We start from the raw sequence: 24,397 nt of genomic DNA on the forward strand, positions 1-24,397 counted from the left end.
TGCAAATTTATCTGTAACAATGCCAGGCTTCAGCAATGAAGTTTACTCAGTTTTGTTTGCAGTTGCTAGATAATAAATACTGATAAATAATCTCAATGGTGGCTATTATTTCACTATCAGTAAGACGTGTACCTAATTATAAGAATTTCAGCATCAATGTACTTTTCCAGAAGTCGAGCCCAGCAAAACTTCAGCAATGCATTATATTAATCTCTTCCTTGAGCCATCTCTGGTAGTATGCTTCAATGAACAAACATCAAAAGAAGTAGCCAGGCTGTGGTTTCTACTACTCTTTTTTTTTTTTTTTTTTTGGTACAGGGATTGAACTCAGGGGCACTCAACCACTTAGCCACATCCCCAGCCCTATTTCTATTTTATTTAGAGACAGGGTCTCACCGAGTTGCGCCTTGCTTTTGCTGAGGCTGGCTTTGAATTCCCAATCCTCCTGCCTCGGCCTCCCGAGCTGCTGGGATTATAGGCATATGCTACCACACCCAGCTCTTGAGGATATTTTAGCAGTAATGACAGAAATACTTTTAGACTTGCTTTCCAATTTGTGCATTGGTATGTTCTGAGTATTTACCCTTAACACATCTCAGTAATACCAAAGGCAAACAATTAATAGGTTATGCACAACACAAACTCAAAATCCTTCAAGGTCTTTAATTTTATCTATATGGTCATAAGGTTATAACAATACAGATTTTGTTGACTTTATTGACTTTCTAAGACTTTGGAATATAAATTATTACTGGAAGAATTTAAAAAGTATTCATCTTCAAATTTAGAACTTTCCTTATCTATAAAAATATAAATAACTAATGTTAAAGGGCCCTAGGGACTGACAAAGCAGATAATCATTGGCCAGACACTCAAGTGGTTTATGCAAATCATAGTGGTTTTCTAAAAGGAAGCTGGTTTTTTAGTTACCATTCACATACTTTTGTGTTTTTATCATGAAGTATTATTCTGAGGGGAAAGATAGGGGAGACTTGTCTAGACAACAAGGTTTATTGTTTGGTCTATGTTTTAGGGCTTTGCATACCACATGGAAGACCTAGTACATATTATAAGGATAAGGAAATATATATAAACATCAACCAGTTAATCAGAAGCAATACGTTCGCAGGCATAGCCTCCAGTAGGAACCAGGTTCTCTTTTTATCCAGCACTGGGTAAGAGGGGGGTAAAAATTACATAATTTCCCAGAAGTACTATTTTCTATTATCAAATAATAAAACCAACAATTATCTAAGCTAGTTAAAGTTTTATGTTCTCTGATAGTGTACTATTATGAAATATGGTGTATAAAAGAATTACCATTGACTTAGCACACGTTAAATTTTTATCTTCAGTTGTTGCTTAATGAACTTACCCAAAAGAAATACAACTTCTAGCCAGGCGGATGGCTCACGCCTGATATCCCAACAGCTCAGGAGGCTGAGTTCAAAGCCAGCCGTAGCAAAAGTAAGGTGCTAAGCAACTCAGTGAGACCCTGTCTCTAATAAAAATACAAAATAGGGCTAGGGATGTGGCTCAGTGGTCAAGTGCCCCTGAGTTCAATCCTCAGTACCCCTCCCTACCCCCTGGGGAAAAAAAAAGAAATACAACTTCCAGGGATATCAGCGGTAAGCTTTAAAAAACAAGTCACCATGAACTAGTCTCTCAAAGTGCATTGCCTGCAAAGAGGGTAGCATGCCTGCAAAAAGTAGTGGGGGCGGGGGGTAAAAAAATTAAGGTTTACCACTGAAACGCAATAATACATAATAACACATTTTTAAAGAGTTGTGCAGGGTCTTCTCAAACCTTTATAGCTCTGTGCAATTAGGACTTACTGCTATGTTGAAAGGAAGATGAAATATTATCAAAATAATTTGCCTCACCTAAGGAAATAAAGTCATCACCCTGTACTTCACAGGTAGGTGGCCTTTTATATTAGTACAAATGCTCAAGTCTCCAAAAGACCAAATTGCACTGTAACTGCACAGATTTATATACATGATAGAAAAGACCGGGTAGAAACTGCTTTCTTTTTCCTTTACTGAACTATAATAGTTATGCATTCTCTGACTTTTTAATTCCTTTACATAATATTAAGGAGAAATAGATTCAATGACAGAATCTCTGAGCTGAGAGAAACCTGATACTTATCTAGTCCAATCTGAGAAAATAATGAATCTGAGAAAGAAACTTGAGGTGGGTCTTCTGTCAACTAATGAGTCTTTTGAACCATAATGAGATTCTCATGATTATGAAATTTAAGGGACACACAAAGTCAGCAGGATATTACCAAGTGACAAGCTACCCCTGGATAGCCATCCTCAGGCCTCCAGCTACATTCTGAATCCCAATAATACATAGAACACCTTAAGGCTGAGAAAATATATGTATCATTATTTTTGAGACCTATAAATACACCCAAGAAAACAACGGAAGAGATAAAAGGCAGAAAGAAGAAGGCAGAATATAAAACAAAACATAGCTTATTAAATAGAAGAGAACCTAAAACTCCTTTATTGTTTTTTATCAAGATGAGATAAAAACACACAACTCTAGCATCAAAGAATACATGGCACTTCAAGTGATAAACTTCTTCCAACAAGGCTTTTCTAACATATAAAAGGCATGAAATGCTTCATTATTACCCAAAAAGTTAATAGCATAAGCATCTAGATTTCTATGTAAATTCCTCTCAGTAAAACTCTTTTCATTATTAAAGGAAGTATTTGGAGGGAGGGAGGGAAGGGTTTTGGATTACTGTCCACTCCAAAGCTTTAGAAGAGAGATGGGTTACCTCCTATGCAGAGGTCTTAGAAATAGGCATGTCTCCACAACTGTACACTTTTTCTTGACAAAAAAAAAAAAAAAAAAAAAACATAACTCAAGAAAAATAGAAAGAACACATCCATATTAAAACTACACATAATGCAGGTTCAGTACACACTTCCCATGAACAGAGAGATCACAAAGGTTGTCTTAACAGATCTAGCTCCTTCCCTGAGAAGATTGATAGTTTACATATTCTAAAATAGACCCCAACTGTAATGAATGATTCTGATGAACCTTTTCATGACTTCTTCAAGTTAAAGCAATATGGAATTCAGGGAAAGCATTTTAAAATGAAGGAGGTAACAGGAATAAGAAAAATAAAAACCCGTCAAGACAAAACACAGATTTTAAAAAGCAAGCAGAAAAATATATAGGCAATTTTTAAAACACAGGACTGGGCAGAGTTCTTAGATTTGACCCCAGAAGTATGATCAAGGAGAAAACAACTGGGGCTGGGGTTGTAGCTCAGTGGTAGAGCACCTGCCTAGTGCGTACGAGGCACCGCGTTCTATCCTCAGTACCACACAAAAAAATACACATATAAAATAAAGTCATTGTGTCTATCTACAACTAAAAGTGTTTTTTAAAAAAAGAGAAAAAAACTGATTAACTGAATTTCATCAAAATTAAATTTTTTTCTTCTACCAAAAACCCTCTTAAGAAGATGAAAAAAAATTTTACAGACTAGAAGAATATATTTTCAACAAAAGACTAGCATCTAAATACACAAATAACTTCCAAAAGTCAACGCTGTATCCAACTTAAAAAAGAACATGCACAGCTATTGCTACAGACTATATACAAATGATAAATAATCACATGAAAAGATGTTTGGTATCACTAGCCAGGTGGGGCTACACACATACCAGAATGGCTAAAATGAAAAATAGTGATAACACCAAATGCTAGCAAGCAGGCAGAGAAACTACATAATTCAAACACTGCTGGTAGCAATGTAAATGATTCAGTCACTCCAGAAAATAGTGTGGCAACTAGCAATTATACTCTTGGACATTTATCCCGAAAAATAAAAATTTATTTTCACATAAGAACTTGTATACAAATGTTCACAAAAGCTTTATTCATAGAACCAAAATCTGAAAACTACCGAAATGTCCTTTAATTGATGAATGGTTAAATAAACTTCGGTACATTCACACCAACGACTACTACTGAGCAATCAAAAGGAACAAACTGTCATTTCATGCAAGAACTTGGATGAACCTCAAAGAAATATACTGAAAGGGATGATTTCATTTATGTAGTATTTATGAATAATATATTTGGAGAGAACAAATTAATGGTTACTAAGGTTAGGGATGAGGGAGAGGATGGGGGTGGTTATGCAAGACCACATGTGATATAACTGAACTACACACACATACACAAATGAGAATAGACATAATAAATAAAATCTGAGTAAATTCTGTGGCTTTTTACTAATATCAATTCCCAACCTTTACATTTACACTATTATATGCAAGGTGTTAATCATGTACAATGCTAAACCAATGATGCATGGACTTCCCTATGAATTTTTTGCATCCTCCTATTGAAGTGGCACCCCTTCTCCACAGAAAAGTCTTAAATGGGCTTCTCCAGAAATCTTCACCATGGCTGACTTTAGGACTGTCAGCAAAAGAGTCTCTGCAAAAGAGTTCAAAGTAGATAAACTTCCTATTTTCGTGTCCCTCTGTTTTACTTGGCCACTAGCCAAGAAGATACCAGCACTCCCGGTGCTGGACACCCTCTTTCTAGTTTTTCATAAACATATCCAGTACACTAGTTTGTAGAAATGTGCAAACAAGGCCTCTGGCCTTGAGCTGGGCTTCACAGAGATGTCTACATTTTTAAGCTAAATTACCAATTGGGCTCCATGGTAACAGCTGGCAGGGGGAGGAAAGAAAAGGGAGAAGCTCTCCCCTTCTCAGGTGTTGTCCTTGAAGGGTTACCTGCCCAAAACAGTGAGAGAAAAAGCTGCTTTTATGTGAACTTCTGCAGACTGTGAACTTCTGAGCCCCTCCCTTACATGCTGGGTATATAACTCTGAAACTACCTGAACTCGGGGTTCAGGGGATTAATTGATAACAGCAAAAGCTGTGCCCTCTGAACCTGGCTGCAGCCAAATAAAACTGTTTCCTGCTATCTTCAGTGCCTTGCCTCATTTGTCCCTACAACACTATGAATCTGACCTATAATTCCATAATTATTTCAAAACCAAATGTATAAAAAGGGACAAATGACCTGAGGTGGTGCAAGATGTAGCAGGTGGGGAAAGAACTAGGGGTTGGTCGGCAGGAGACAGATCTTTGAAGGCCTGCAACTCCAGGCCAGGAATTTGCATTGTAACTTGAGAGAAAACTCTTCAGAGAGTTTTAAGCAACGGGTTAACTAATGAGATGGGTAATTTGAAAATACCACTCTATCTGCAGCATTGATATTTGTAAACAAGTTTTTACAATTTACTTACAGTTTTACAATTTCCTTAGAGTGGGGGTGCCACTTCAATCTCTCAAAGGGAAGATTATGGGAAGCCCCCATAATTGTAAAAGAAAGAGATAATGGTAGTTTGGATTGGTGACAGGGACAAAAGCAGTTGAACTGTTTGTAAGTGTAGGAGAGAGCAAAAACTCTTCATTTGCCCTCTGGAGGGTCCATAATTGAGCATATGAAATAAAATAGCAATAGACAGATTAGCAAGAGAAAACCCATTTTGATTACATATATATACATATAAATATGTGGGGTATCTCTGTGTGTGTATACACACACATATGTATATATATATCACACAAAACATGAGACTCCAAGGTAAGCAGGATGATTTAAGTTTTAAAGCACCCTGAGCTACAAGAAAATAATGGGGCTTGGGGCTTCTGGGGAGAGGTGACAACATGTTATGGAGGGAGGAAAGGGAGGAAATGTGTGTCTTGTTAGGAAAAAAGAAAACAAAAACAAAGTTTAAAAAGGAGGAGTGGAGGGGCTGGGGTTGTGGCACAGAGGTGAAGCGCCTGCGTAGTATGTGTGAGGCACTGTATTCTATTCTCAGCATCTCACATAAATTAATTAATTAAAGGTCCATCAACAACTAAAAAAAATATGTTAAAAAAAAGGAGGAGTGGAGGGTAGAGAAGAAGGGTAAACCAACTAAGGCAAAAGAGAGTTAGAAAAATAATTACCACTAAAAGTTCACCAAGAATCTTGGAACCCAGGTGTGTTGATTGCTTCCTCTGCAGAAAGCTGGGGGCGGGGGGCAGGAATAATACTAACCTGTACAATTACATGCTTAAGCAGAAACTTTCCTCTTGAAAAATTTGTTTCCCTTTCCTGCTCATCCATCCAAGCTACCATAATGATGTTTCTTGAGGCTATCATTCATTAAGCTTTTCTGTTCATCAGCAGATTGCATAAAATGAATTTCATCTCCCCAAAATAAAAGCCATTTTAGTCAATCCAGAAATATCTGCACTGACTCACTGAGGCAGGTCAACTGAGTATTAGACTGTTTTCAATTACACAGTTATTAATTCCATTAAACAAAGAAAAATGTAAGCAGTGAAGCATTTGAACTCCTTCTCCCCACTCATTCCCTACCATTTTTAAAAAACAGATCAACTGTGTACAGGGAATCTGCAGCAGATACTCATAGGATAAACCCAGAAAATTCAATGCTCTTGAAATCAGGAAGATTGACTTTCCACTACCATTTTCATTTTTTTTTCTTTTTTGAAAAATTTACAATTGTGTATAATCACAAGTAAACAGTCTACCTTCACCCCCTAACAAAACTCCTACAAGCACACTAACTGACCTCTAGACTAGTACATCAAGAAAACTTTGCCATCTAAATATTTCATCCATGTTCAAAACTGACCTCCTAGCCTCAGAAGCGTTAACCACATCAATGACTTAGCTGCTAAGAGTGAATGCTCCAGTAAACATTTTTCTCAAGGCCTCTGAGAAAGCTGTTAATCCACAAGGCAGTAGGGTTTCTAAGTCAACTTTATAGCTCTATAATCTCACAATAATGTTTCAATCATTAAAGATTTATTAGCTCAAATATAATCCCACCTTCACATGGTATGCAATGTCCCATTAATGCTTATTTTATCTGTTCTGCATAACAACTACAACACAAAGGCATCCAGGCTTGATTAAAGTTATCCCTCTCGCCAACTTCCTGAGCCTGTCAGCCACCTGCACAATGCACAGCACTTTGACAATACCAAAAAGCCTACTTTAAAGCAAAACCCACACAGCTGGTTACGAGCAGGTGTAGACCAACTGAACTAAATCAACTCTGCCTGAAGGAATACATTTCTAAGTGTTTCAAAATGCCAGATCTTGCAAGCAAAATTGACCTTTTCATTTGGCATTCTCTTAAAAGAAATGAGATTTTTGAGATGTGCTGCTTAGTTATTTTTAATTCTAAATTTCTATGACTATGGAATAATAAATGGGCTTTCAGAAGTAATAAAAGAATCCGCAGCTGGAATGTTCTCTCAATATTTTATTGACAATTTTTTGCCTCAATATACACAACATAGCACACACATGTACATTCATATAAATTTCCTTTAGCCAAGATGGTTTCTATACTCAAAGATAGAAAATGGGAATCACAAACTCCCTACTCTAACAAAAGAAGCTTTAAGCGATTTATTTTTCTAGCACAACATTGCAAAATGCCTCTGTAATTTTTCTACACTCTATTTTAAAGCAAACAGTCAACCTTAAATCAGAGAGCATGGAACTATTATCAGAAAAAACTAGTCATCCTGGTCAAGTGGCCATATTTAAATGTTTTGAATAAAAATTGACAGGTCACTTGTCATGCTCCTCTCTTGACAATTCATCATGCTAACTGTAGGCCGCTTCCCTCCATCGATGTCCTTTTCCTTCCTCTTTTCTTTGCCAGTTTAAGTTGTGGCTCCTATTGCAGCATTCACTCAACAAGCCAAGCATTTCCCTTTCCAATACTATTTACACTATTCCCTTTACAAATTAGCCACTTATTAAGAGTCTGATTGTCTATGCCAACCCTAAAACTATAAAGAAGTTGTCACTGACCTTACTTCAACATTTGTTAACTCAGGAAGCGACAGCGTAGTTTGAGTTATTCCTTCACTTACAAAATGGGGATGGAAATGCTCAAAGGGACACTGCACATCTTGATTCACACTTCCATGAGCCCACAAAATAATGCTTCTCTGCCTCCTCTACCCCATCATGTACACAGATACTCAGTTGGCAAGTTATTTTACTTTTTATACTTACATGGTTTGAATGTCAGCAAGTTGTCTCCCATCTTTTTTTCCCAGTAATTCTTCCTTTTCTGTTTAATTATAATATTACTACATCTAGTAACTAAGTATTTTATCTCACCTATGATATAAAGTTATTTTGTTCTGTAATTAGACTGATTTGTATTCTTTAATTCTCTACTGTTTGTTTGGTTTTTTTATGAAAGAAAGGATAAAACAATATATTCTAGTAGGAGTTTGGATCTGATTCTGCCTCAAGGTATAAGAATGGCTGAATAGCCTGTAATTGTGATTTTCCTTAATGAATTTCTAGGAACTTTTAAGAAAGATTGAACTGGGTGCAGTGGTGCACACCTCTAATCACAGAGACTTGGGAAACTGAAGCAAGAGGATACAAGTTCAAGGCCAGCCTCAGCAATTCAGTGAGATGCTCAGTAACCTGAGGAGGAGGGCAGTGGGAAGAGCAGGAGAGGAAAAGAAAGGCAGGCAGGCTGGTTGGACTGAATGTGCCAAGAATGTAAGGTGCTGATTGGCAATCAAAAGTTACTTCATTCGTGTATGTTCTTTTAGGGAAAGGCCTGTGTTCTTGAATTTTTTTTCTAATTTTCCACAACTACACTCAGTGGATGCTCAATAAACATGGTTTACTACTGTAGTCACCTCTTACCCAAGGGGAATATGTCCCAAAATCTCTACTAAGTACCAAACCCTTTGATATATGTACATAATTGTAACAAAGAAATTAGGCACACAGAAAGAAGAATGACATTATGACATTTGCTGGTAAAAATTAGGCACACAGAAAGAAGAATGACATTATGGCATTTGCTGGTAAATGGATGGAACAGGAGATTATCATGCTATGTAAAATAAGCCAATCCCAAAAAACCAAAGGCAGATGTTCTCTCTAATACACACTGCTAATACATACAGGGGTGGGAGAGGTGCGGATAGAAGTTCATTGGATTAGACAAAGGGGAATGAAGGGAAGGGAAGAGGATGGGAATAGGAAAGATAGTGGAATGGATCAAACATAAATTTCCTATGTTCATACACGAATACACAAGTGTAACTCCACATCATGTACAATCACAAGAATGGGAAGTTATACTCCATGTTTATATAATACATCGAAACACATTCTACTGTCATGTATATCTAAAGAAGAATAAAAATTTTTTAAAAGTTAATAATGACAATATATTTTTATAATAGTTACCTGGCAAACATTCAATAATATCAGCTATTATTATTACATAAATAAAATGACTACATTTAAAACTTGTTGATTTAAGGTTCTACTTGCCCACTATTTTTTAAAGCTTCATTGTTTTACAGTTACATTGTACATACTGGAGAGAAAATAGTGGATAAATAAATGTTTTGTTGCTTAAAAAAAAAGAAATCAGACACAGTAAGAATGCTAACAATAACCAATAATAAAATAAAACAATTAATATACTATAATAAAAGTCATGTGAATGTGGTCTCTCTCTTCCTTCCCCCACCCTCAAAATATCTTAATGTACTGTACTCACCCTTCTTGTGATTATGTAATATTTAAAGGAAGCACTTCATGGCTTTTCTTTGTCGTCTGAATTTTCCACTTAATATCTTTGGACCACAATTTACCACAGGCAACTACACACCTCCTCCAGCCATGTCCCACTTGTCTACAGTTACCATCTAGTTCATTCAAACTAGGATGGACTGATTAGGTCACAGCTCTCTCAATCCAGTCATTTCACCTCCAAACATTCCTGCACAGGAGCTTTGGGGGGACACGCCATATCCAAACCATAGCACGAGGAAAATGAAATAATGGATAAGGGAGGACGAATGTACTAACCTCCAGTTTCCTCAGGAGACAACTAAGCAACTCACTGCTACACTACAAATTCCGGGGTTTTCTTATTTTAATAAAATACAAAAGCTAAAAACACGAACCTACCCATGATTTCTAATTGTATTTACTATAGATATATCACTGTTATTGATTCTGTGATTTCAAGCACCATGATCATTATGTAATTCCACTAATAAGTAACAGAAACAACCAAATATCCTTTTACAAACAAAAATCATGGAAATAATTAGAGGAGGTGATGATGCTTTTATAAATGATGGACCAACATTTCAAATGATAAAAATCAACCAAACAATTGAACTACACTTCTATTTTTTTAAAAAAGAAGAAAAAGAAAGAAAAGTCACCCCTGAAAATTACTGTGTACACTGTATATACCAGACATTTTATATCCATGAATCCTTACAATAAGAAAGGTATCATTCCCATTTTAGAGATAAAACCAAAGCTCAAAAATATCCCTCAATTAGCAAGTGTAACCACTGAAACTCAAAGCCAGATCCACCCACCTCTTATCACTACCTTATATCATCTAAGCCACATGGAAACCAAATGACCAACCACCTAACCAGTGGATGGTTAGGTCATCATGTTTCATTAACTGAATGAAATTCTATGCAACTTTTAAAAAGTATAAAGGCAGTTTACAAGATCACTGTGGAATCTTAACATTTCCCTTGACTGAGGGCTTTACATACATTATCTCATTTAATCTTTTCCCAGCAACCATTTGAGGTCAATATTTCTGTTATCTCTATTTCAGAGATGGAGAAGCAGGCTTGAATGTTAATATGACACCACCTGAGAAATGGCAGAGCAGGCAGAGAAAACCAGGTCAACTTGACACCAAACCTCATTCTCAGAAATATTATCTTGTACAACACTACACAGCAGCTGCTTGAATGAGAAGAGGCCCTCCAACAATTAGAACTTCTTCCTTCTGAGCCTGCACTAAAGAAAAGAGACCACAGAAGAGCAACGAAAAGATCAAATAACTACAATTGGCACTTTTGGTCTTTGCTTTGGGGCAAGCAACATCCCATTGGATTCACAAGAGTATTTATTTAAACCAGAATAATTGCATTCATTTTTTCTGTTTACTAAAATGTTTTTTTAATTTTAATAAACTGGGTTTCATCTATGCTTTTTTTCCTACAAATGAATAGGGAATTGTGTTTCCATTGTAACTAGTAATGAAATAGTTAAATCTGGAGGGTACACCCTGGTGGTTATCTCCCTCAACCATCAAAGAGAAAAAGTCACAGTCAGTTACTCCTGTTAGATCCCAGTTCATTAGAACATCTGTAGGCGCATAAGCACCCTCTTTACATCAGCTTCTGCTTACCGCAGGCATAGTAGGCAGTAGTGAATCTTCCTAATACTGCTTTAGCAACAGAGATTCAGAGAGGGGTGAGCAGCCCCTCTGGCCTTCAGGTAGGTCCAATGTTTTCATTTCTCCCCAAGCTAAAAGATGGGAACTGATATTATGGGAAGGCAGGTGCCCTACTTCAGAGTATGGTAACTACAGGTGGATGGGGTGTCTAGATGGGGAAGGAGTAAATTTGGAAAATGTGGGGCTTCCTATTCTCAGGTTGCTATGAGGATTTAACTTCTATGCCTTCAGAGCACATTATTAATCTTAGTGCATAAATGCTTTGCTGGCAGAAGTGTGGGAAGAAAGACCTAATCATGGTTTTACTGCCAGCAAAAATCAAATAATATATGCCTCAAACCTGATTAACCGTGTAAAACAGTTTTAATTTATGCACTAAATACCTGCAGTTACATGGGGTTACTTGCTTTTGGAGCAATCAGGAAACATGGGCCGTACTGAGCAATAAGATTTAATGCTTCAGAGTACACTGTCTTTCTTTGGAAAGAAAAATAAGTTAGTTCAGACACAGGAACTACAAGCCCAGACCTCACACCATTAGTCCTCTTTTGATACTCAACTATGCCCTGCCTTCAAAGTGAATAAATGAAAATCTCCCTGCTGCGGACTGTTAGCATGAGGCTGGGAAGACTGTGTGTGTATTGGCCCTATATTTCTGTCTTTTAAAAAGAATCTTTAATGTGTTGACTTTGAAATTCCCCTCAGTTGAAGAAAAGCCTTTTTTTTTTTTAATCTGCCTGTTTTAGTTTAGTCTATTTAAAGAGAAACCTTTCAGTAGGTTATTTTAGGTCTATTATAATCTTTTAAAAACGCTTTTTAAAAACTAAGATGTAACTAATATACTCATATTGAAACCATGGAAGAGACATATGGTCTGCTCCACTGAAAACATAAATCAGTAAAGCAAAATCTCAAAAACTATGGCAAAAAAATGTGAAAACACTTTCAATGTTCTTGTTTATTTATTAAATATAGGAATCATCTGATTAAAATGAGTAATCTAAAAATTAAATACACAAATGACATTACAAAAGGAGATAATTCATTATAACAATAAATTTTACCACTTTTTTTAGGGCCCTGAACTAAGCTACAAAAATGGATAATATTCTTTATATCTTACCCAAGAAAATGTTTCTACCTAATCTATAATAATCATGTTTTAACTTATGACAAACCAAAATCCCTGTGAAAACCTCAAGATGAAGTCAATAGGCTACAATGAAAATATTTTTTTAAGCTTGCTGTTTAAAAACAAATGTTCTTTAGGAAATTCCTTTGGTCTGGAATTTATTACCCCTGTATGGCACCACAGATGTTTAAAACAAGCAATCTTTGGCTTTGGGACTCCCTCCACCCAAAATGGGACAACTCTGAGAATAATAATTCATGCCATGTATAAGTACCTACAGTTTTCGTTTAATGAATTGAGGGTCAATAACATTTCTTTTAGCTTCCTTTAAGTTCCTTTAATTCCCTTTAATTTCTTAGATGCTTTCTTTCATGTATATGTGGATAAGCTATGAATAAATAAAACAGTTTCCTAGGTTATTTCATAAGCAGGGGAAGTTGCTGAATCTGCAAATCCACATGGTCCTCAGACCGCAGAGGCTTGCTTTTATAGCTTTGGAACTACTCCTTCTCAGGCCCCATTTCCAAAGTTGGTTTAATAACCCAAAATATTATTGTTAAAAGATCACACCTTAAGAGATACCCAAAATAAACTAAAAATCCTAAAGTACATGAGAATGTTCAGCAATTAATGACATCTGATCTACAGAAGTGCTTAAGGCAAAAACAAAAAATTTTGTATTAAAAACACCATCTCATTAGAGTGACCATGGATACTAGATGGCCCAAGGAACATTTACAAGGAGAATAAAAATAAAACAGTCTTTCATATGTGTATCCATGGATGTGGCACAGTGGATCCTGGCATCAGAGATATCCACAGGATATTAATTTTTTTTTAAAAAAGTAAACTGTAAATGGATTGAAGAGAGATCAGTGGAGTGGAGGGAAGAGGGGGGTGGGGGTGGGAGTGGAGAAGTGCTGGGGATTGAATTGGCACAGGTTGAGTTCCAAACCTCTGTGATAATGTCAAGGTGTTTCCTGTATACTGTATAACTAAAAAGAATAAATAAAAACTAAAATAAACTATAGTATCAATCCCCACTTTGCAAATAAAAAGAGAGATAAAAATAATTTGCCCACCATGGTTACACAGCAACTAATTGTTAGAACACCAGATTAGGACTCAGAAGATTCAATTCTAGATCCCATATATTTAATGAAGGGCTAGAGAAAAGACTGACAAGAAGAATGAAATATCAACTGCTATTTAAACTAATCCACCACCAGCATCATTATATATATTTATCCCACTCTTACTAGTTCAAAAGTTTATCTATATCCACTGACCAGATCATAAATTTCCAAAGTCTTTTAACCATCTTCAACATTACAAATATCATCTGTCATCCCTGGCAGATAATTGTGCACACACAACCTTACTTTTGATAAGTTTGATAATAATCATAATAATAACTATCATTTACTATGTGCAATGTTTTACTAAATTATTAATTATAATTGACATCAACCCATGAGATACATAAAATCATCTCATTCTACAGAAAAGGAAACTGAGGCACAGAGAAGTTAAATAACTTGTCCAAAGTCGTGTACTTGGTGACAGCTAAGATTTGAATCTAGCCAGGCAGCATTTGAAAATCCATACTGTTTTATTCTGCTTTAAGTATATTAACAACTTACTCTGAAAAGTCATTGAATCTGTGTTATTCTGTTTGCTTTAACATTTGGCGCCTAAAACTTCACTCTGCAAACAGTAAGTATATTTCACATCTCTCTAAGGTATAATAAAATAAAAATTTGTCAAGCTTACTTCATCTGGTAAACATCTCATTAATACCATAATAAAAATATAAAGTCCTGAATAACTCTTGCACCTCTTTGTTTAGTGTCTGCTTTCTACAGAATTACTAAAGAATTACCTCAAAGTTCTTGGGCTGAAAAAGAGGTCTGAAATAACAGCGATTCTATTTTTCTAGGAGTGGGTAAGGGGAGATGTGTTTAGGAACCTTCTCCTCCTCCTTAAAAGAATCCTAAAAACAGGAGTAAATTACCCAAAAAAGGGGGGGGGGGCACTTGTAAAGGTCTAATTACAGTATTCCACTACTAAATGCAGGAGTGGTAACATCATTCTCAAGCAATTTCTCGCCTGCCCTCGAGGTATTCGGAGACTCGTCTTTAGGTTCTGTAAGATAGTCAACAGCTATTGTAACCTTGGCTCCCCTTCAATCCCTTCCCCAGCAGCCCAGGATCCTCCGGGGTGCAATTCTGAGTTGGGGCGCAATTCTGAATGGAGCTTCAACGCGTCTGGACAGGAGTCCGCCGTGGCGTCCCCTCAGACTGCCGTTTCCAGGCAACCACGCGCGGGCCAGAAGCAGTTGTGCATCCTACTGGGTCACCTATTTAAGAGTCCCCAGGGGAAGCTCCAGCAATTCCGGAATATCGGTTTACCCGAAACCCCTCGGTGCTGCAGCGCCCCCGTAACCCGATGTTTGGTCTGCGCCAGCCACTCTCACCTCCCAATCCCCAGTTGTCCGCCTTGTCTCCCATCTAGTCACTTCGCACTTTGGGCGTCTTTACTCAGATGGACATACTAGAAGTCTACTCTCCCGAAGAAACAAAGACAAATCATTATAGGCACACATCCCATAGAGCACAGATTCCTGGGAATTGTAGTTCTTTCGGCTAGCGTGTGATGAGTCTTTAAGAAAAAAAGAACTACAATACCCAGAAATCAAATGGCGGAGAGTCCATCTCTAAAATATGTCCCAAATACTTGGCTTGAATTCGGTAGGAATGTTCTGTGGCTCTTTCCGTACCTAACTCCCTGAATTTTGCTAACTGGGTCCCAGGGCAAGTTTGTGAGAGGATTTTGTTTTTTAACAAGTTTTTTGCATGTGAATGAGTCTCAACAGTGATATATATGAAAAGATATTTTAAGTCATTTTATCTTTTAATTCTTTCAGAGAAAAGTTCTACCCACAATCAGAAAATGTCACTGCAGATGATAACAATCAGTAATAATATAGCCTTAATTCAACCAGGCTTCTCACTGATGAATTTTGATGGACAAATTTTCTTCTTTGGCCAGAAAGGCTGGCCTAAGAGATCCTGCCCTACTGGAGTTTTCCATTTTGACATAAAGCATAACCATCTCAAACTGAAGCCTGCAATTTTCTCTAAGGATTCCTGTTACCTTCCTCCTCTTCGCTACCCAGCCATCTGCACATTCAAAGGAAGCTTGGAGTCTGAAAAGCAATATATCATTCATGGAGGGAAAACACCAAACAATGAGCTTTCAGATAAGATTTATTTCATGTCTGTTGTTTGCAAGAACAACAAAAAAGTTACTTTCCGCTGCACAGAGAAAGACTTGGTGGGAGATGTTCCTGAAGCCAGATATGGTCATTCCATTGATGTGGTATATAGTCGAGGCAAAAGCATGGGTGTTCTCTTTGGAGGACGCTCATACATGCCTTCCACCCAAAGAACCACAGAAAAATGGAATAGTGTAACTGACTGCCTGCCCCATATTTACTTGGTGGATTTTGAATTTGGATGTGCTACATCATACATTCTTCCAGAACTTCAGGATGGGCTGTCTTTTCATGTCTCTATTGCCAAAAATGATACCATTTATATTTTAGGAGGACATTCTCTTGTCAATAACATCCGCCCTGCCAACCTGTACAGAATAAAGGTTGATCTTCCCTTAGGTAGCCCAGCTGTGAATTGCACAGTCTTGCCGGGAGGAATCTCTGTCTCCAGTGCAATTCTGACTCAAATTAACAGTGATGAATTCATTATTGTTGGTGGCTATCAGTTTGACAATCAAAAGAGAATGGTCTGCAACATTATCTCTTTAGAGGATAGCAAGATAGAGATTCGTGAGATGGAGACCCCAGATTGGACCTCAGATATTAAGCACAGCAAGATATGGTTTGGAAGTAACATGGGAAACGGAACAGTTTTTCTTGGCATACCAGGAGACAATAAACAGGCTGTTTCTGATGCATTCTATTTTTATATGTTAAGATGCTCTGAAGATGATGTGAATGAAGATCAGAAAACATTCACAAACAGTCAGACATCAACAGAAGATCCAGGAGACTCCACTCCCTTTGAAGATTCAGAAGAATTTTGTTTCAGTGCAGAAGCAAATAGCTTTGATGGTGATGATGAATTTGACACCTATAATGAAGATGATGAGGAAGATGAGTCTGTGACAGGCTACTGGATAACATGCTGCCCTACGTGTGATGTGGATATCAACACGTGGGTACCATTTTATTCAACTGAGCTCAATAAACCTGCCATGATCTACTGTTCTCATGGAGATGGGCACTGGGTCCATGCCCAGTGCATGGATCTGGCAGAACGTACACTCATCCATCTGTCAAAAGGAAGCAGTAAGTATTACTGCAATGAGCATGTGGAGATTGCAAGAGCTCTACAAACTCCGAAAAGAGCCCTACCCTTACAAAAGCCTCCAATGAAATCTCTCCGCAAAAAAGGTTCTGGGAAAGTTTTGACTCCTGCCAAGAAATCTTTTCTTAGAAGGTTGTTTGATTAGTTTGGAGGGAGGGGGAGACCTTTAAGATTCAAGAACATTTGTTGCATTTATTTTAACAATGAGAAAAATATTTCAATTTTAATTGAAAATGCTTATTTTCTTTTAGATATGTGAGTTGTTAGAGGTCTAACACAATGCTAAATACTGTTCTCCCAAAGCCTAAACATTTTTAAAATATTTGACTCAAATATCTGAAATGAGAATTTTTATCTGATATTTTCATTCAAGAAATATTAAACACAAAAACGGTAGTGATAATCAAAGTATGTTTATATTCCTTGTATTATTTTGGTAACAACCTAGAGAATAGTTGAGACAACCTTAACCAATAAAGAAACTAGTAAACAAAAGATTAAATTAATTATTTTGTGCAAGGTATCAACTTGGGAATTAAAACCAAGATCAAGTATTTCCCACACTATTGCTCTTCATATGTCTTTAAGCAGCCCCTTGGATTATGCCCATGAACAGAATGTCTTAGGTAGTCTTGTAATTTTCACTGACATGTGGGAAGAAATAATCTCAAATTTGTTGTATTTCCTTGAAGCATCTGCACGCACTTTCTTCAAAGATCTCCCTCCCTGTTATTTGATACATTGATGATGTGTCAAATACACTCATTGTACCATTGATTTGAAGGCATATTCACCAGAAAAAACAAATCCTCTATTACTAGGATCCTGGGAAAAGAGAGGAATGAGAATACATTGATAAGTGACCACCAAATACATATTATGGAGAATAATAATATTGTTTCCCAAAATAATGAAAGTTTTAAACATTTTATGAAGTTAACAGGAAGCAGATTGCAAACCGGTAAAAAGAAATCTGTGCAAGTTTGTGCCTAGTTAACTTGTGGAGTTTGCTCTCCTTGAATATTATAAAATCTGAGAACTTGGCCAAAATTCAATAAAGTTAAAAGGACTGTTAATTATGACTCTTCGAGACATCAATTGGTAATGAATTTAGAAACAAATGTTTTCCCCGTAGAATATTTTTCTGGAAAAGCATTTAACCTCATCTTAAGGTCTTCAGCTTTAGTCTCTTATTCATCATTCTTCAGAATCCACAGTTCTTAAGGTAATATTTTCCAAACATGAACTATACAGGAGATGAAGTTCTGTTAATACTTGCATGTCTCAGATACTGGAATTAACTTTAATAAACCAAATCATGTTCATTTTCTTTCAGTAATGTTGCTTGATGAATATTGCCATTGAACAATTGTTTGTACCATTGATTTGATTTCTTATTTCTATCTCTATGTAAAAATAATGAAACATAGAAATTCTCTGTTTCTATTGATGTACTCAAATAATTAACATTTATAGTTACCCAAATAAAGGCAAGATTAAAAAACTTAATCTTAAAATGTTTCAGAATCATTTTACCTTGATTTATTTTCTTTTTGTTTGTGGGAAACAGCATAAATTGAAGCTGAAATATCCTTTACAGATAGATCACCTTATCTTGATCTGTCCACAGTGACTCAACAATTAAAGAATTATTATCCCCATATTTGTTTTATAGTTGATGAGATCAAGATATGACAACCAATTCTGAATTCATTGAGTTCTATACTCAAACTCAGATCTCACCAGTAAACTGTGTGTGTGTGTGTGCGTGCGTGTGTGTGTGTGTGTGTGTGTGTGTGTAGAACAAGCAGTAGGGCTCTACAAATAAAAATAGGCCTTTTTTAAGCCATCACCAATGAGCCCATCAGATGTGACCTTAAGATAATGAGGCTACTTCTTATAACCATATGCATTCAAATGAATCACTTTAGAAGTTAACACACTTATTCCAACATTGCTTTTGTCCCTTATATTTTGGGAGTTCACATTCAATCTCTTTCAGAATCTGTAGTTCACTCCATTGAAGATGTTTGATAATTGTCCCTCTGCCTCTCAGAGCTGAATTTAATTTCTGGAAACAGTCAAATGTCATTCAGAGCCTAATAGTGTGTAACTCTCAGTATTATATTGCCACTTCAAATAAAAAACAAAATGTGAATACAAGCTAACACAATGGGTTTTCAGATATGGGTCATAGATGGGTTCTAAAGTTAAGTCCAGAAATTGCACAAGAATGAAAGTGTAGTATCAAAAAAATAAGTATATGGCTTCCTGAGGTGATTATTTTGTGGGATTATAAATATCTGCAAATACAACTGAGTGGCCAAATAAATATTGAATGAATGAATGATGAATGACTGAGGGAATATCCTTCAAATTGTAATGCTAATATCTTCATTCAACCCTGAGGCACAAACTTTTGAAACACAAACCCAATATTTAAAAAAGTAGGAGGAAGACAAATCAAGTACTATCTCACAATGTTATACTACTCTGTCCACCGTTCCCTCCTTGCTACTGCTACAGCACCTTGTCATGATTTCTGCTGTTACAGCTAAACCAGCAAAAGTACTTATTACTAAGTATGTAAGTGTCTGACTCTTCCAACCAACTATAAGTTCCATGAAGACTAGAACAAAATCTTTGTAATTTCTATATATGGAGTGCTTAACCTAATACCTGTCATGTTGGAGACATTCAAATTGTTCTTGAGCTGAACTGAATTAAATGTCTCAGTGAGTTCCATTTGTCTCCCATAGAAGGTAACCAAAGTGTCCTATGCTTTAGCATAAGGTACTGAATGCTTGGTTATATTTGTTATACTAATTACCTATTACTTATCTTTTCTTCCTCTAGACTCTGAACTCCATCACAGCAGAGATATTATTGGTTTATTCATTATTTAACCTCTAGTATCTAGCAGAAAAGAAAGAAAATAAATTAAAACAATTAAAGAAGCCAAGGATATGAGCAGAAATGAAATCAACAAACCTCTCTCTAATTGACTGCATAGGGAAGAGTAGGAAATTAGTATTAATCAGGATGATTAACACTCACTACTAGAAAAAAAATCAAACTATTCCATAAGTTGTCACAGTCAAGGTTTATTTCTTGTTCATGAAAAACTTCATGCAGGAGCTTTTATCAAGCTATCTTCCTGAGCAGCTGACTCTCCTCCAAGATGCATCTCAAGGATGTAGGCTTTTTTTTTCTATTAGGTGACTCTGCTATCTTTATCTCCATCGTGTTTCCTGAAGACTTCAGATACAAAGAAAAGAAAAAGAAAACATGGAAAAGGTATAGCCATTTGTAAATACTTCAGTGTGGAGGTGAGACTCCATTTCCTCTGATATTCCATTGACAAAAATTAGTCACGTGGCCCCTATGAGATGCAAGTAGTCTGGGTTCTAGTTATATGTCCACAAAGGAAAATGTGTTTGGTGAGTATCTCACCTGTATTCTGTATACTGTATATTTAATAAGAAATATAAATAGCTTTTTCTTTTATTTGGTGGGGGTGCTTGGGATTGAACCCAGAGGCACTTTACCACAGAACAAAAACCCCAAATCTTTTGTTTATCTTTTATTTTTGAGACAGGATCTCACTAAGTTGCTTAGGACCTCATTAAGTTGCTGAGGCTGACCTCAAATTTACAATCCTCCTGCCTCAGCATCCCAAGTCGCTGTGATTACAGGCATGCACCACCATACCAAGATAAGTATTAATGTCTTTGTTAAACTAGAAATAAGACTACATTCTCTATAAATACATTGCCAGTGCCCTAATAGTGTGTAACTCTCAGTATTATATTGCCACTTCAAATAAAAAACAAAATGTGAATACAAGCTAACACAATGGGTTTTCAGATATGGGTCATATGGCCCTTATTACCATTCACTCACACTATTCTGTCTCCCAATGATCCTCCTGCCTCCACCCAGTCCCCCTCCAATCCTCTGACTCTTCTGAGAGCACAGCAATCATTCAGAAACAAAAATGGATATTTCTTTTATTCCTCATTTTCTTTAGGGAAAAGTCCAGATACGTCAGTATGGCATGCCATGATTCTCTTCACCTATCCTCCCTTCCCCCACACCCCCTTTGAACCTGATTCTCCATCAACACTGAACATCCTCCAAAGGAAAATCCTTCCCCCAGTGAATAACTACCATCTCGATGTTTTCTATGAAGATTTCAGCCTAAACAAAGTGGAACACTCCATTTCCTACCCAAGCTGTCTCTTTTGGCACCTGTCGACTTATATGACATTTATTTATGTCTGCCTTTTCTATTTCAGAGTGGCAACTGTTTCCTTTTTAACTTTGTGTCCTTAATGAAAAAATAGTTGCTCATTACATACTCATTGGATTGAGTTAAGCTCATTATATGTAGGCTTAAATAAACTCACTTCTGCAGTTGTAGTCTCATTTTTTCTGATTCTTTAATAAATGACAGATTATAAATTCTTGTTCTGACTGTGAAATTACAGTCAGAACTTGGAAACTAAAAATAAATAAATAAAAGTACAGCAGAATTCACAGAAGGAAATGAAATCTTGGGTTAAATTCATTTTTCTTTCTTATGAAAAGAGTTCAGAGGGATTAGAATGGATATTACAGTAAGTTTAGATAGAATGGGCAGCCACTGGGATCCACAGTGACAGGAATTACAAATTGCTCATATACCCCCAAACACGGCCCTACTACGGAGCATTGACTAGGAATTTATCATAGATGACTGACATCGCATCTTCCCAAACCTCCTCCTTCCAGGAACATCTGATATGGCGCACTCATTTCTAAGAGAACTAAGCTTTTACTTGTCTTCAGCTATTGATCCAACAAATACTTATTCAATCAAATCGTAATTTGTGAGAATAAGAAGGAAAAGTTATCAATAGTTTTTCTCTTAAAAGGCTGATAACTGTGTGCAGTTTGGGAACAGATACCCTGAATCTATGGATCAGTTTCTCTCTGAGTTTTCTTTAAAGTGTCTGTCAGTGAGCATTTATTAAAATTTCAAGATCTGCATGAAGTATTATAGGACCTGCAAAAGAAACATGAAACAGGAGCCTCATCTTTAGGAAACTTGTAACCTCCTAATAGAAAGAAGCCCAGGCAGGACAGGAGAGTTATAGAACATAAAATAATACACTTGAAGCAATTAGCTAGCCAATGTGGTGCAGGCTATTCATTTACAAACTGCCTTTTTTCAACCTGGAATATACTGGTAAAACTACAAAACTGGGCCAAATATCTCTAAATGTTCTTTGTTATGTTGACCTCTACAGAAGTGTTGCTGTGACCAAGATAACAGAAAATGAAGACTAGATTTTTTTAAATGCCACACAAAATGAATAATGATAACTCAAAAGAGGAAGGTTTTGTGTGTATGCAACAGATGGATAAATCATTGACCTTGAACCACACAAAAAAAAGCATGCACTTCTTCAAGAGAAAGATGGAAAGATGGCTAGTGAGACTGGGTATTTATCTAAATCTTGATTGACCAGAGTATGAAAATAAACAGATCTCAGCCTCCAAGTAAGTCAAGATGCATTTTTTCAAGTCAGAAATATGTTTTTGTCATCAGGAAGGGAAAATATGGATTATATAAAAGCTTGGATGGGAAAAAAAGGAAGAAAGAGGGAGGGGAGGGGGAGAAATGAGGCCTTCATGAAAAGATGTGGCTGGAAAAGGCTAAGAACCTCCCTCATCTCTCCTGCCCAAGGTTGGACACAGACATCTGGGAGAGTGAGACTGAATTCATAAGCAATGCATTATTGAAGTGAAAAGAAATGCTTAAAATTATTACCCATCACTTAGATTTACATGCATCACCCTTCTCAGACTTGGATGGATTCCTTCACTCTTAATACTCACCTTCCAAAAGCACTCCACTTGTGCTCCCCTTTAACATGGTGTGGATCACATCATCTGCCCACGTCAAACGCCTCCAGGAGCAACTAGGGGAAATCCACTGCGTTCTGCATGATCAAGCTTCTGCTTCCTGAAACTTCTGAGTACTTCTGATTGTTCTCCTACTGCAGAGTCTCCCCACAGACTAAGTCCACTCCAGGTGGATCACCCCAGGTAACTCACCTGACCTCATCCCACTCCTGCCTGTCTCCACTTAAATGTTCCTTCTTCCCAGGTGCTTCTCTGGCTCCCCAGTTTAGATTCTATTGTACTTTTCTTCCTACTGCACCTATTCTCCTGGTTGCATCTAGTGCTTTGCTTTCATGACACCTGACTAGAATATGTCGCCTTGCATTTATTGGTCTCAGCTCTTTGTGAGCCAAAACTATACATGTTGTTAACCACCATATCTCCAATGATGGCCCTTTGCAGCATACACAGCCTGCTCAGATAGGCAGATCTGTCTAAAATATAGTCAAAAGTAGTTAGAAACAGTATCGGGAAGGATCCAGACCTTAGTTGCTGGGCCTTAAAAGGAAGGAAATACCACATTCTCACAGGCAGGTGTAATATTCAAATATTCAAAAATCCAGATCAAGAAGTCCCCCAGCTCTGCCAGGAGTTAACATTATGAGAGTGATCTAGGGTTCTTGGATGATGGGGTGGAGTACCATAGGGGTACCTGGGTCTGGGGCACAGGCTATTTTATTTACCTGCAAGTATAGACATATTTCAGTACTTAAAAAAAAAAAAAACTGGTATAGCTGCAGAGAGGTAGATTGAATCTCAGTCCTCAGTGAGAGGAAGCAGGGAAGCCTCCAGCAGAGAGGGGAGATGATCAAATATTACAAAGACAAACTGATGCAGAGCCAGAGGGAGGATTATGAGGATGTGGTTCTGCCATTTTGTGGCTGAGATACACTTCTGTGACCTCTCATGTAGCATGAAGAAAACAGCGGTCCCCAGGCCAAAAGGAGCAAATGGAAAAATGCATTCCAAGTACTTACAACAACAAGAAACCTGATAAAAGTAGCTTCTATTATCATCATCACCACCACCACCACCATCATCATGATTGCTGGATAAAAGAACCTGTCTCAAGCTACTTCCGCTATAATCTGAGTGATCCTGAACAAGTCAACACTAAAAGTTTTAACCAAAGTATTTAGTATGCAAGAATTTTCTGGAGAAGAGCCTATATATTTTCATCAGATTCTCAAAGAAGTTTAAGAAAATCAAATGTTTACAATTTACCTTCAGTATCCTGAGCCAAACTGTCTCATCCTACATTAGGATAAATCATACTCTTTATTATTATGCTATTTCCCTCTATTTTGAAGATTGCCAAATTTATTTTCTAATTCCCTCAACAATAAAGGTGTTAATTTTTTAAGTCCCGCACTCAATGTCATTATATGTAACACCCTAATAATAATACAAATCACAACATCTGCTCATTTCAAATATTAAGCTTTTATTTCAAATACTCAAAAAACTGTTAACAATAACCATAACATTAATGAGTAGAAATATTAAAATATAAAATAAGTATTGGAACTTTCATTTGAAAAGTTTTACAGGTCTTCTTCATCAAATAAATCTATT

The 24,397-nt window shown here is 36.8% G+C and overlaps 2 protein-coding genes across 2 annotated transcripts in view; one reads left to right on the plus strand and one right to left on the minus strand.

Moving 5' to 3' along the window:
- The window catches only part of Iftap (intraflagellar transport associated protein), a 57,701-nt gene extending 42,614 nt beyond the window's left edge, over positions 1 to 15,087 (minus strand). Inside the window, exon 1 of the mRNA XM_027936607.2 lies at positions 14,962 to 15,087. The gene's annotated coding sequence lies outside the window, so the exon portion shown is untranslated. The remainder of the gene's footprint in view (positions 1 to 14,961) is intronic.
- Positions 15,088 to 15,437: 350 nt separating this feature from the next.
- Rag2 (recombination activating 2) lies at positions 15,438 to 17,018 on the plus strand. Its single transcript, XM_027936606.2, has one exon. It carries the CDS (start codon positions 15,438 to 15,440, stop codon positions 17,016 to 17,018), a length of 1,581 nt encoding a protein of 526 aa, XP_027792407.1.
- The last annotated feature ends 7,379 nt before the right edge of the window (positions 17,019 to 24,397 follow it).

The sequence above is a fragment of the Marmota flaviventris genome, chromosome 9, assembly GCF_047511675.1.
Source record: "Marmota flaviventris isolate mMarFla1 chromosome 9, mMarFla1.hap1, whole genome shotgun sequence".
NCBI classification, from domain to species: Eukaryota; Metazoa; Chordata; class Mammalia; order Rodentia; family Sciuridae; genus Marmota; species Marmota flaviventris.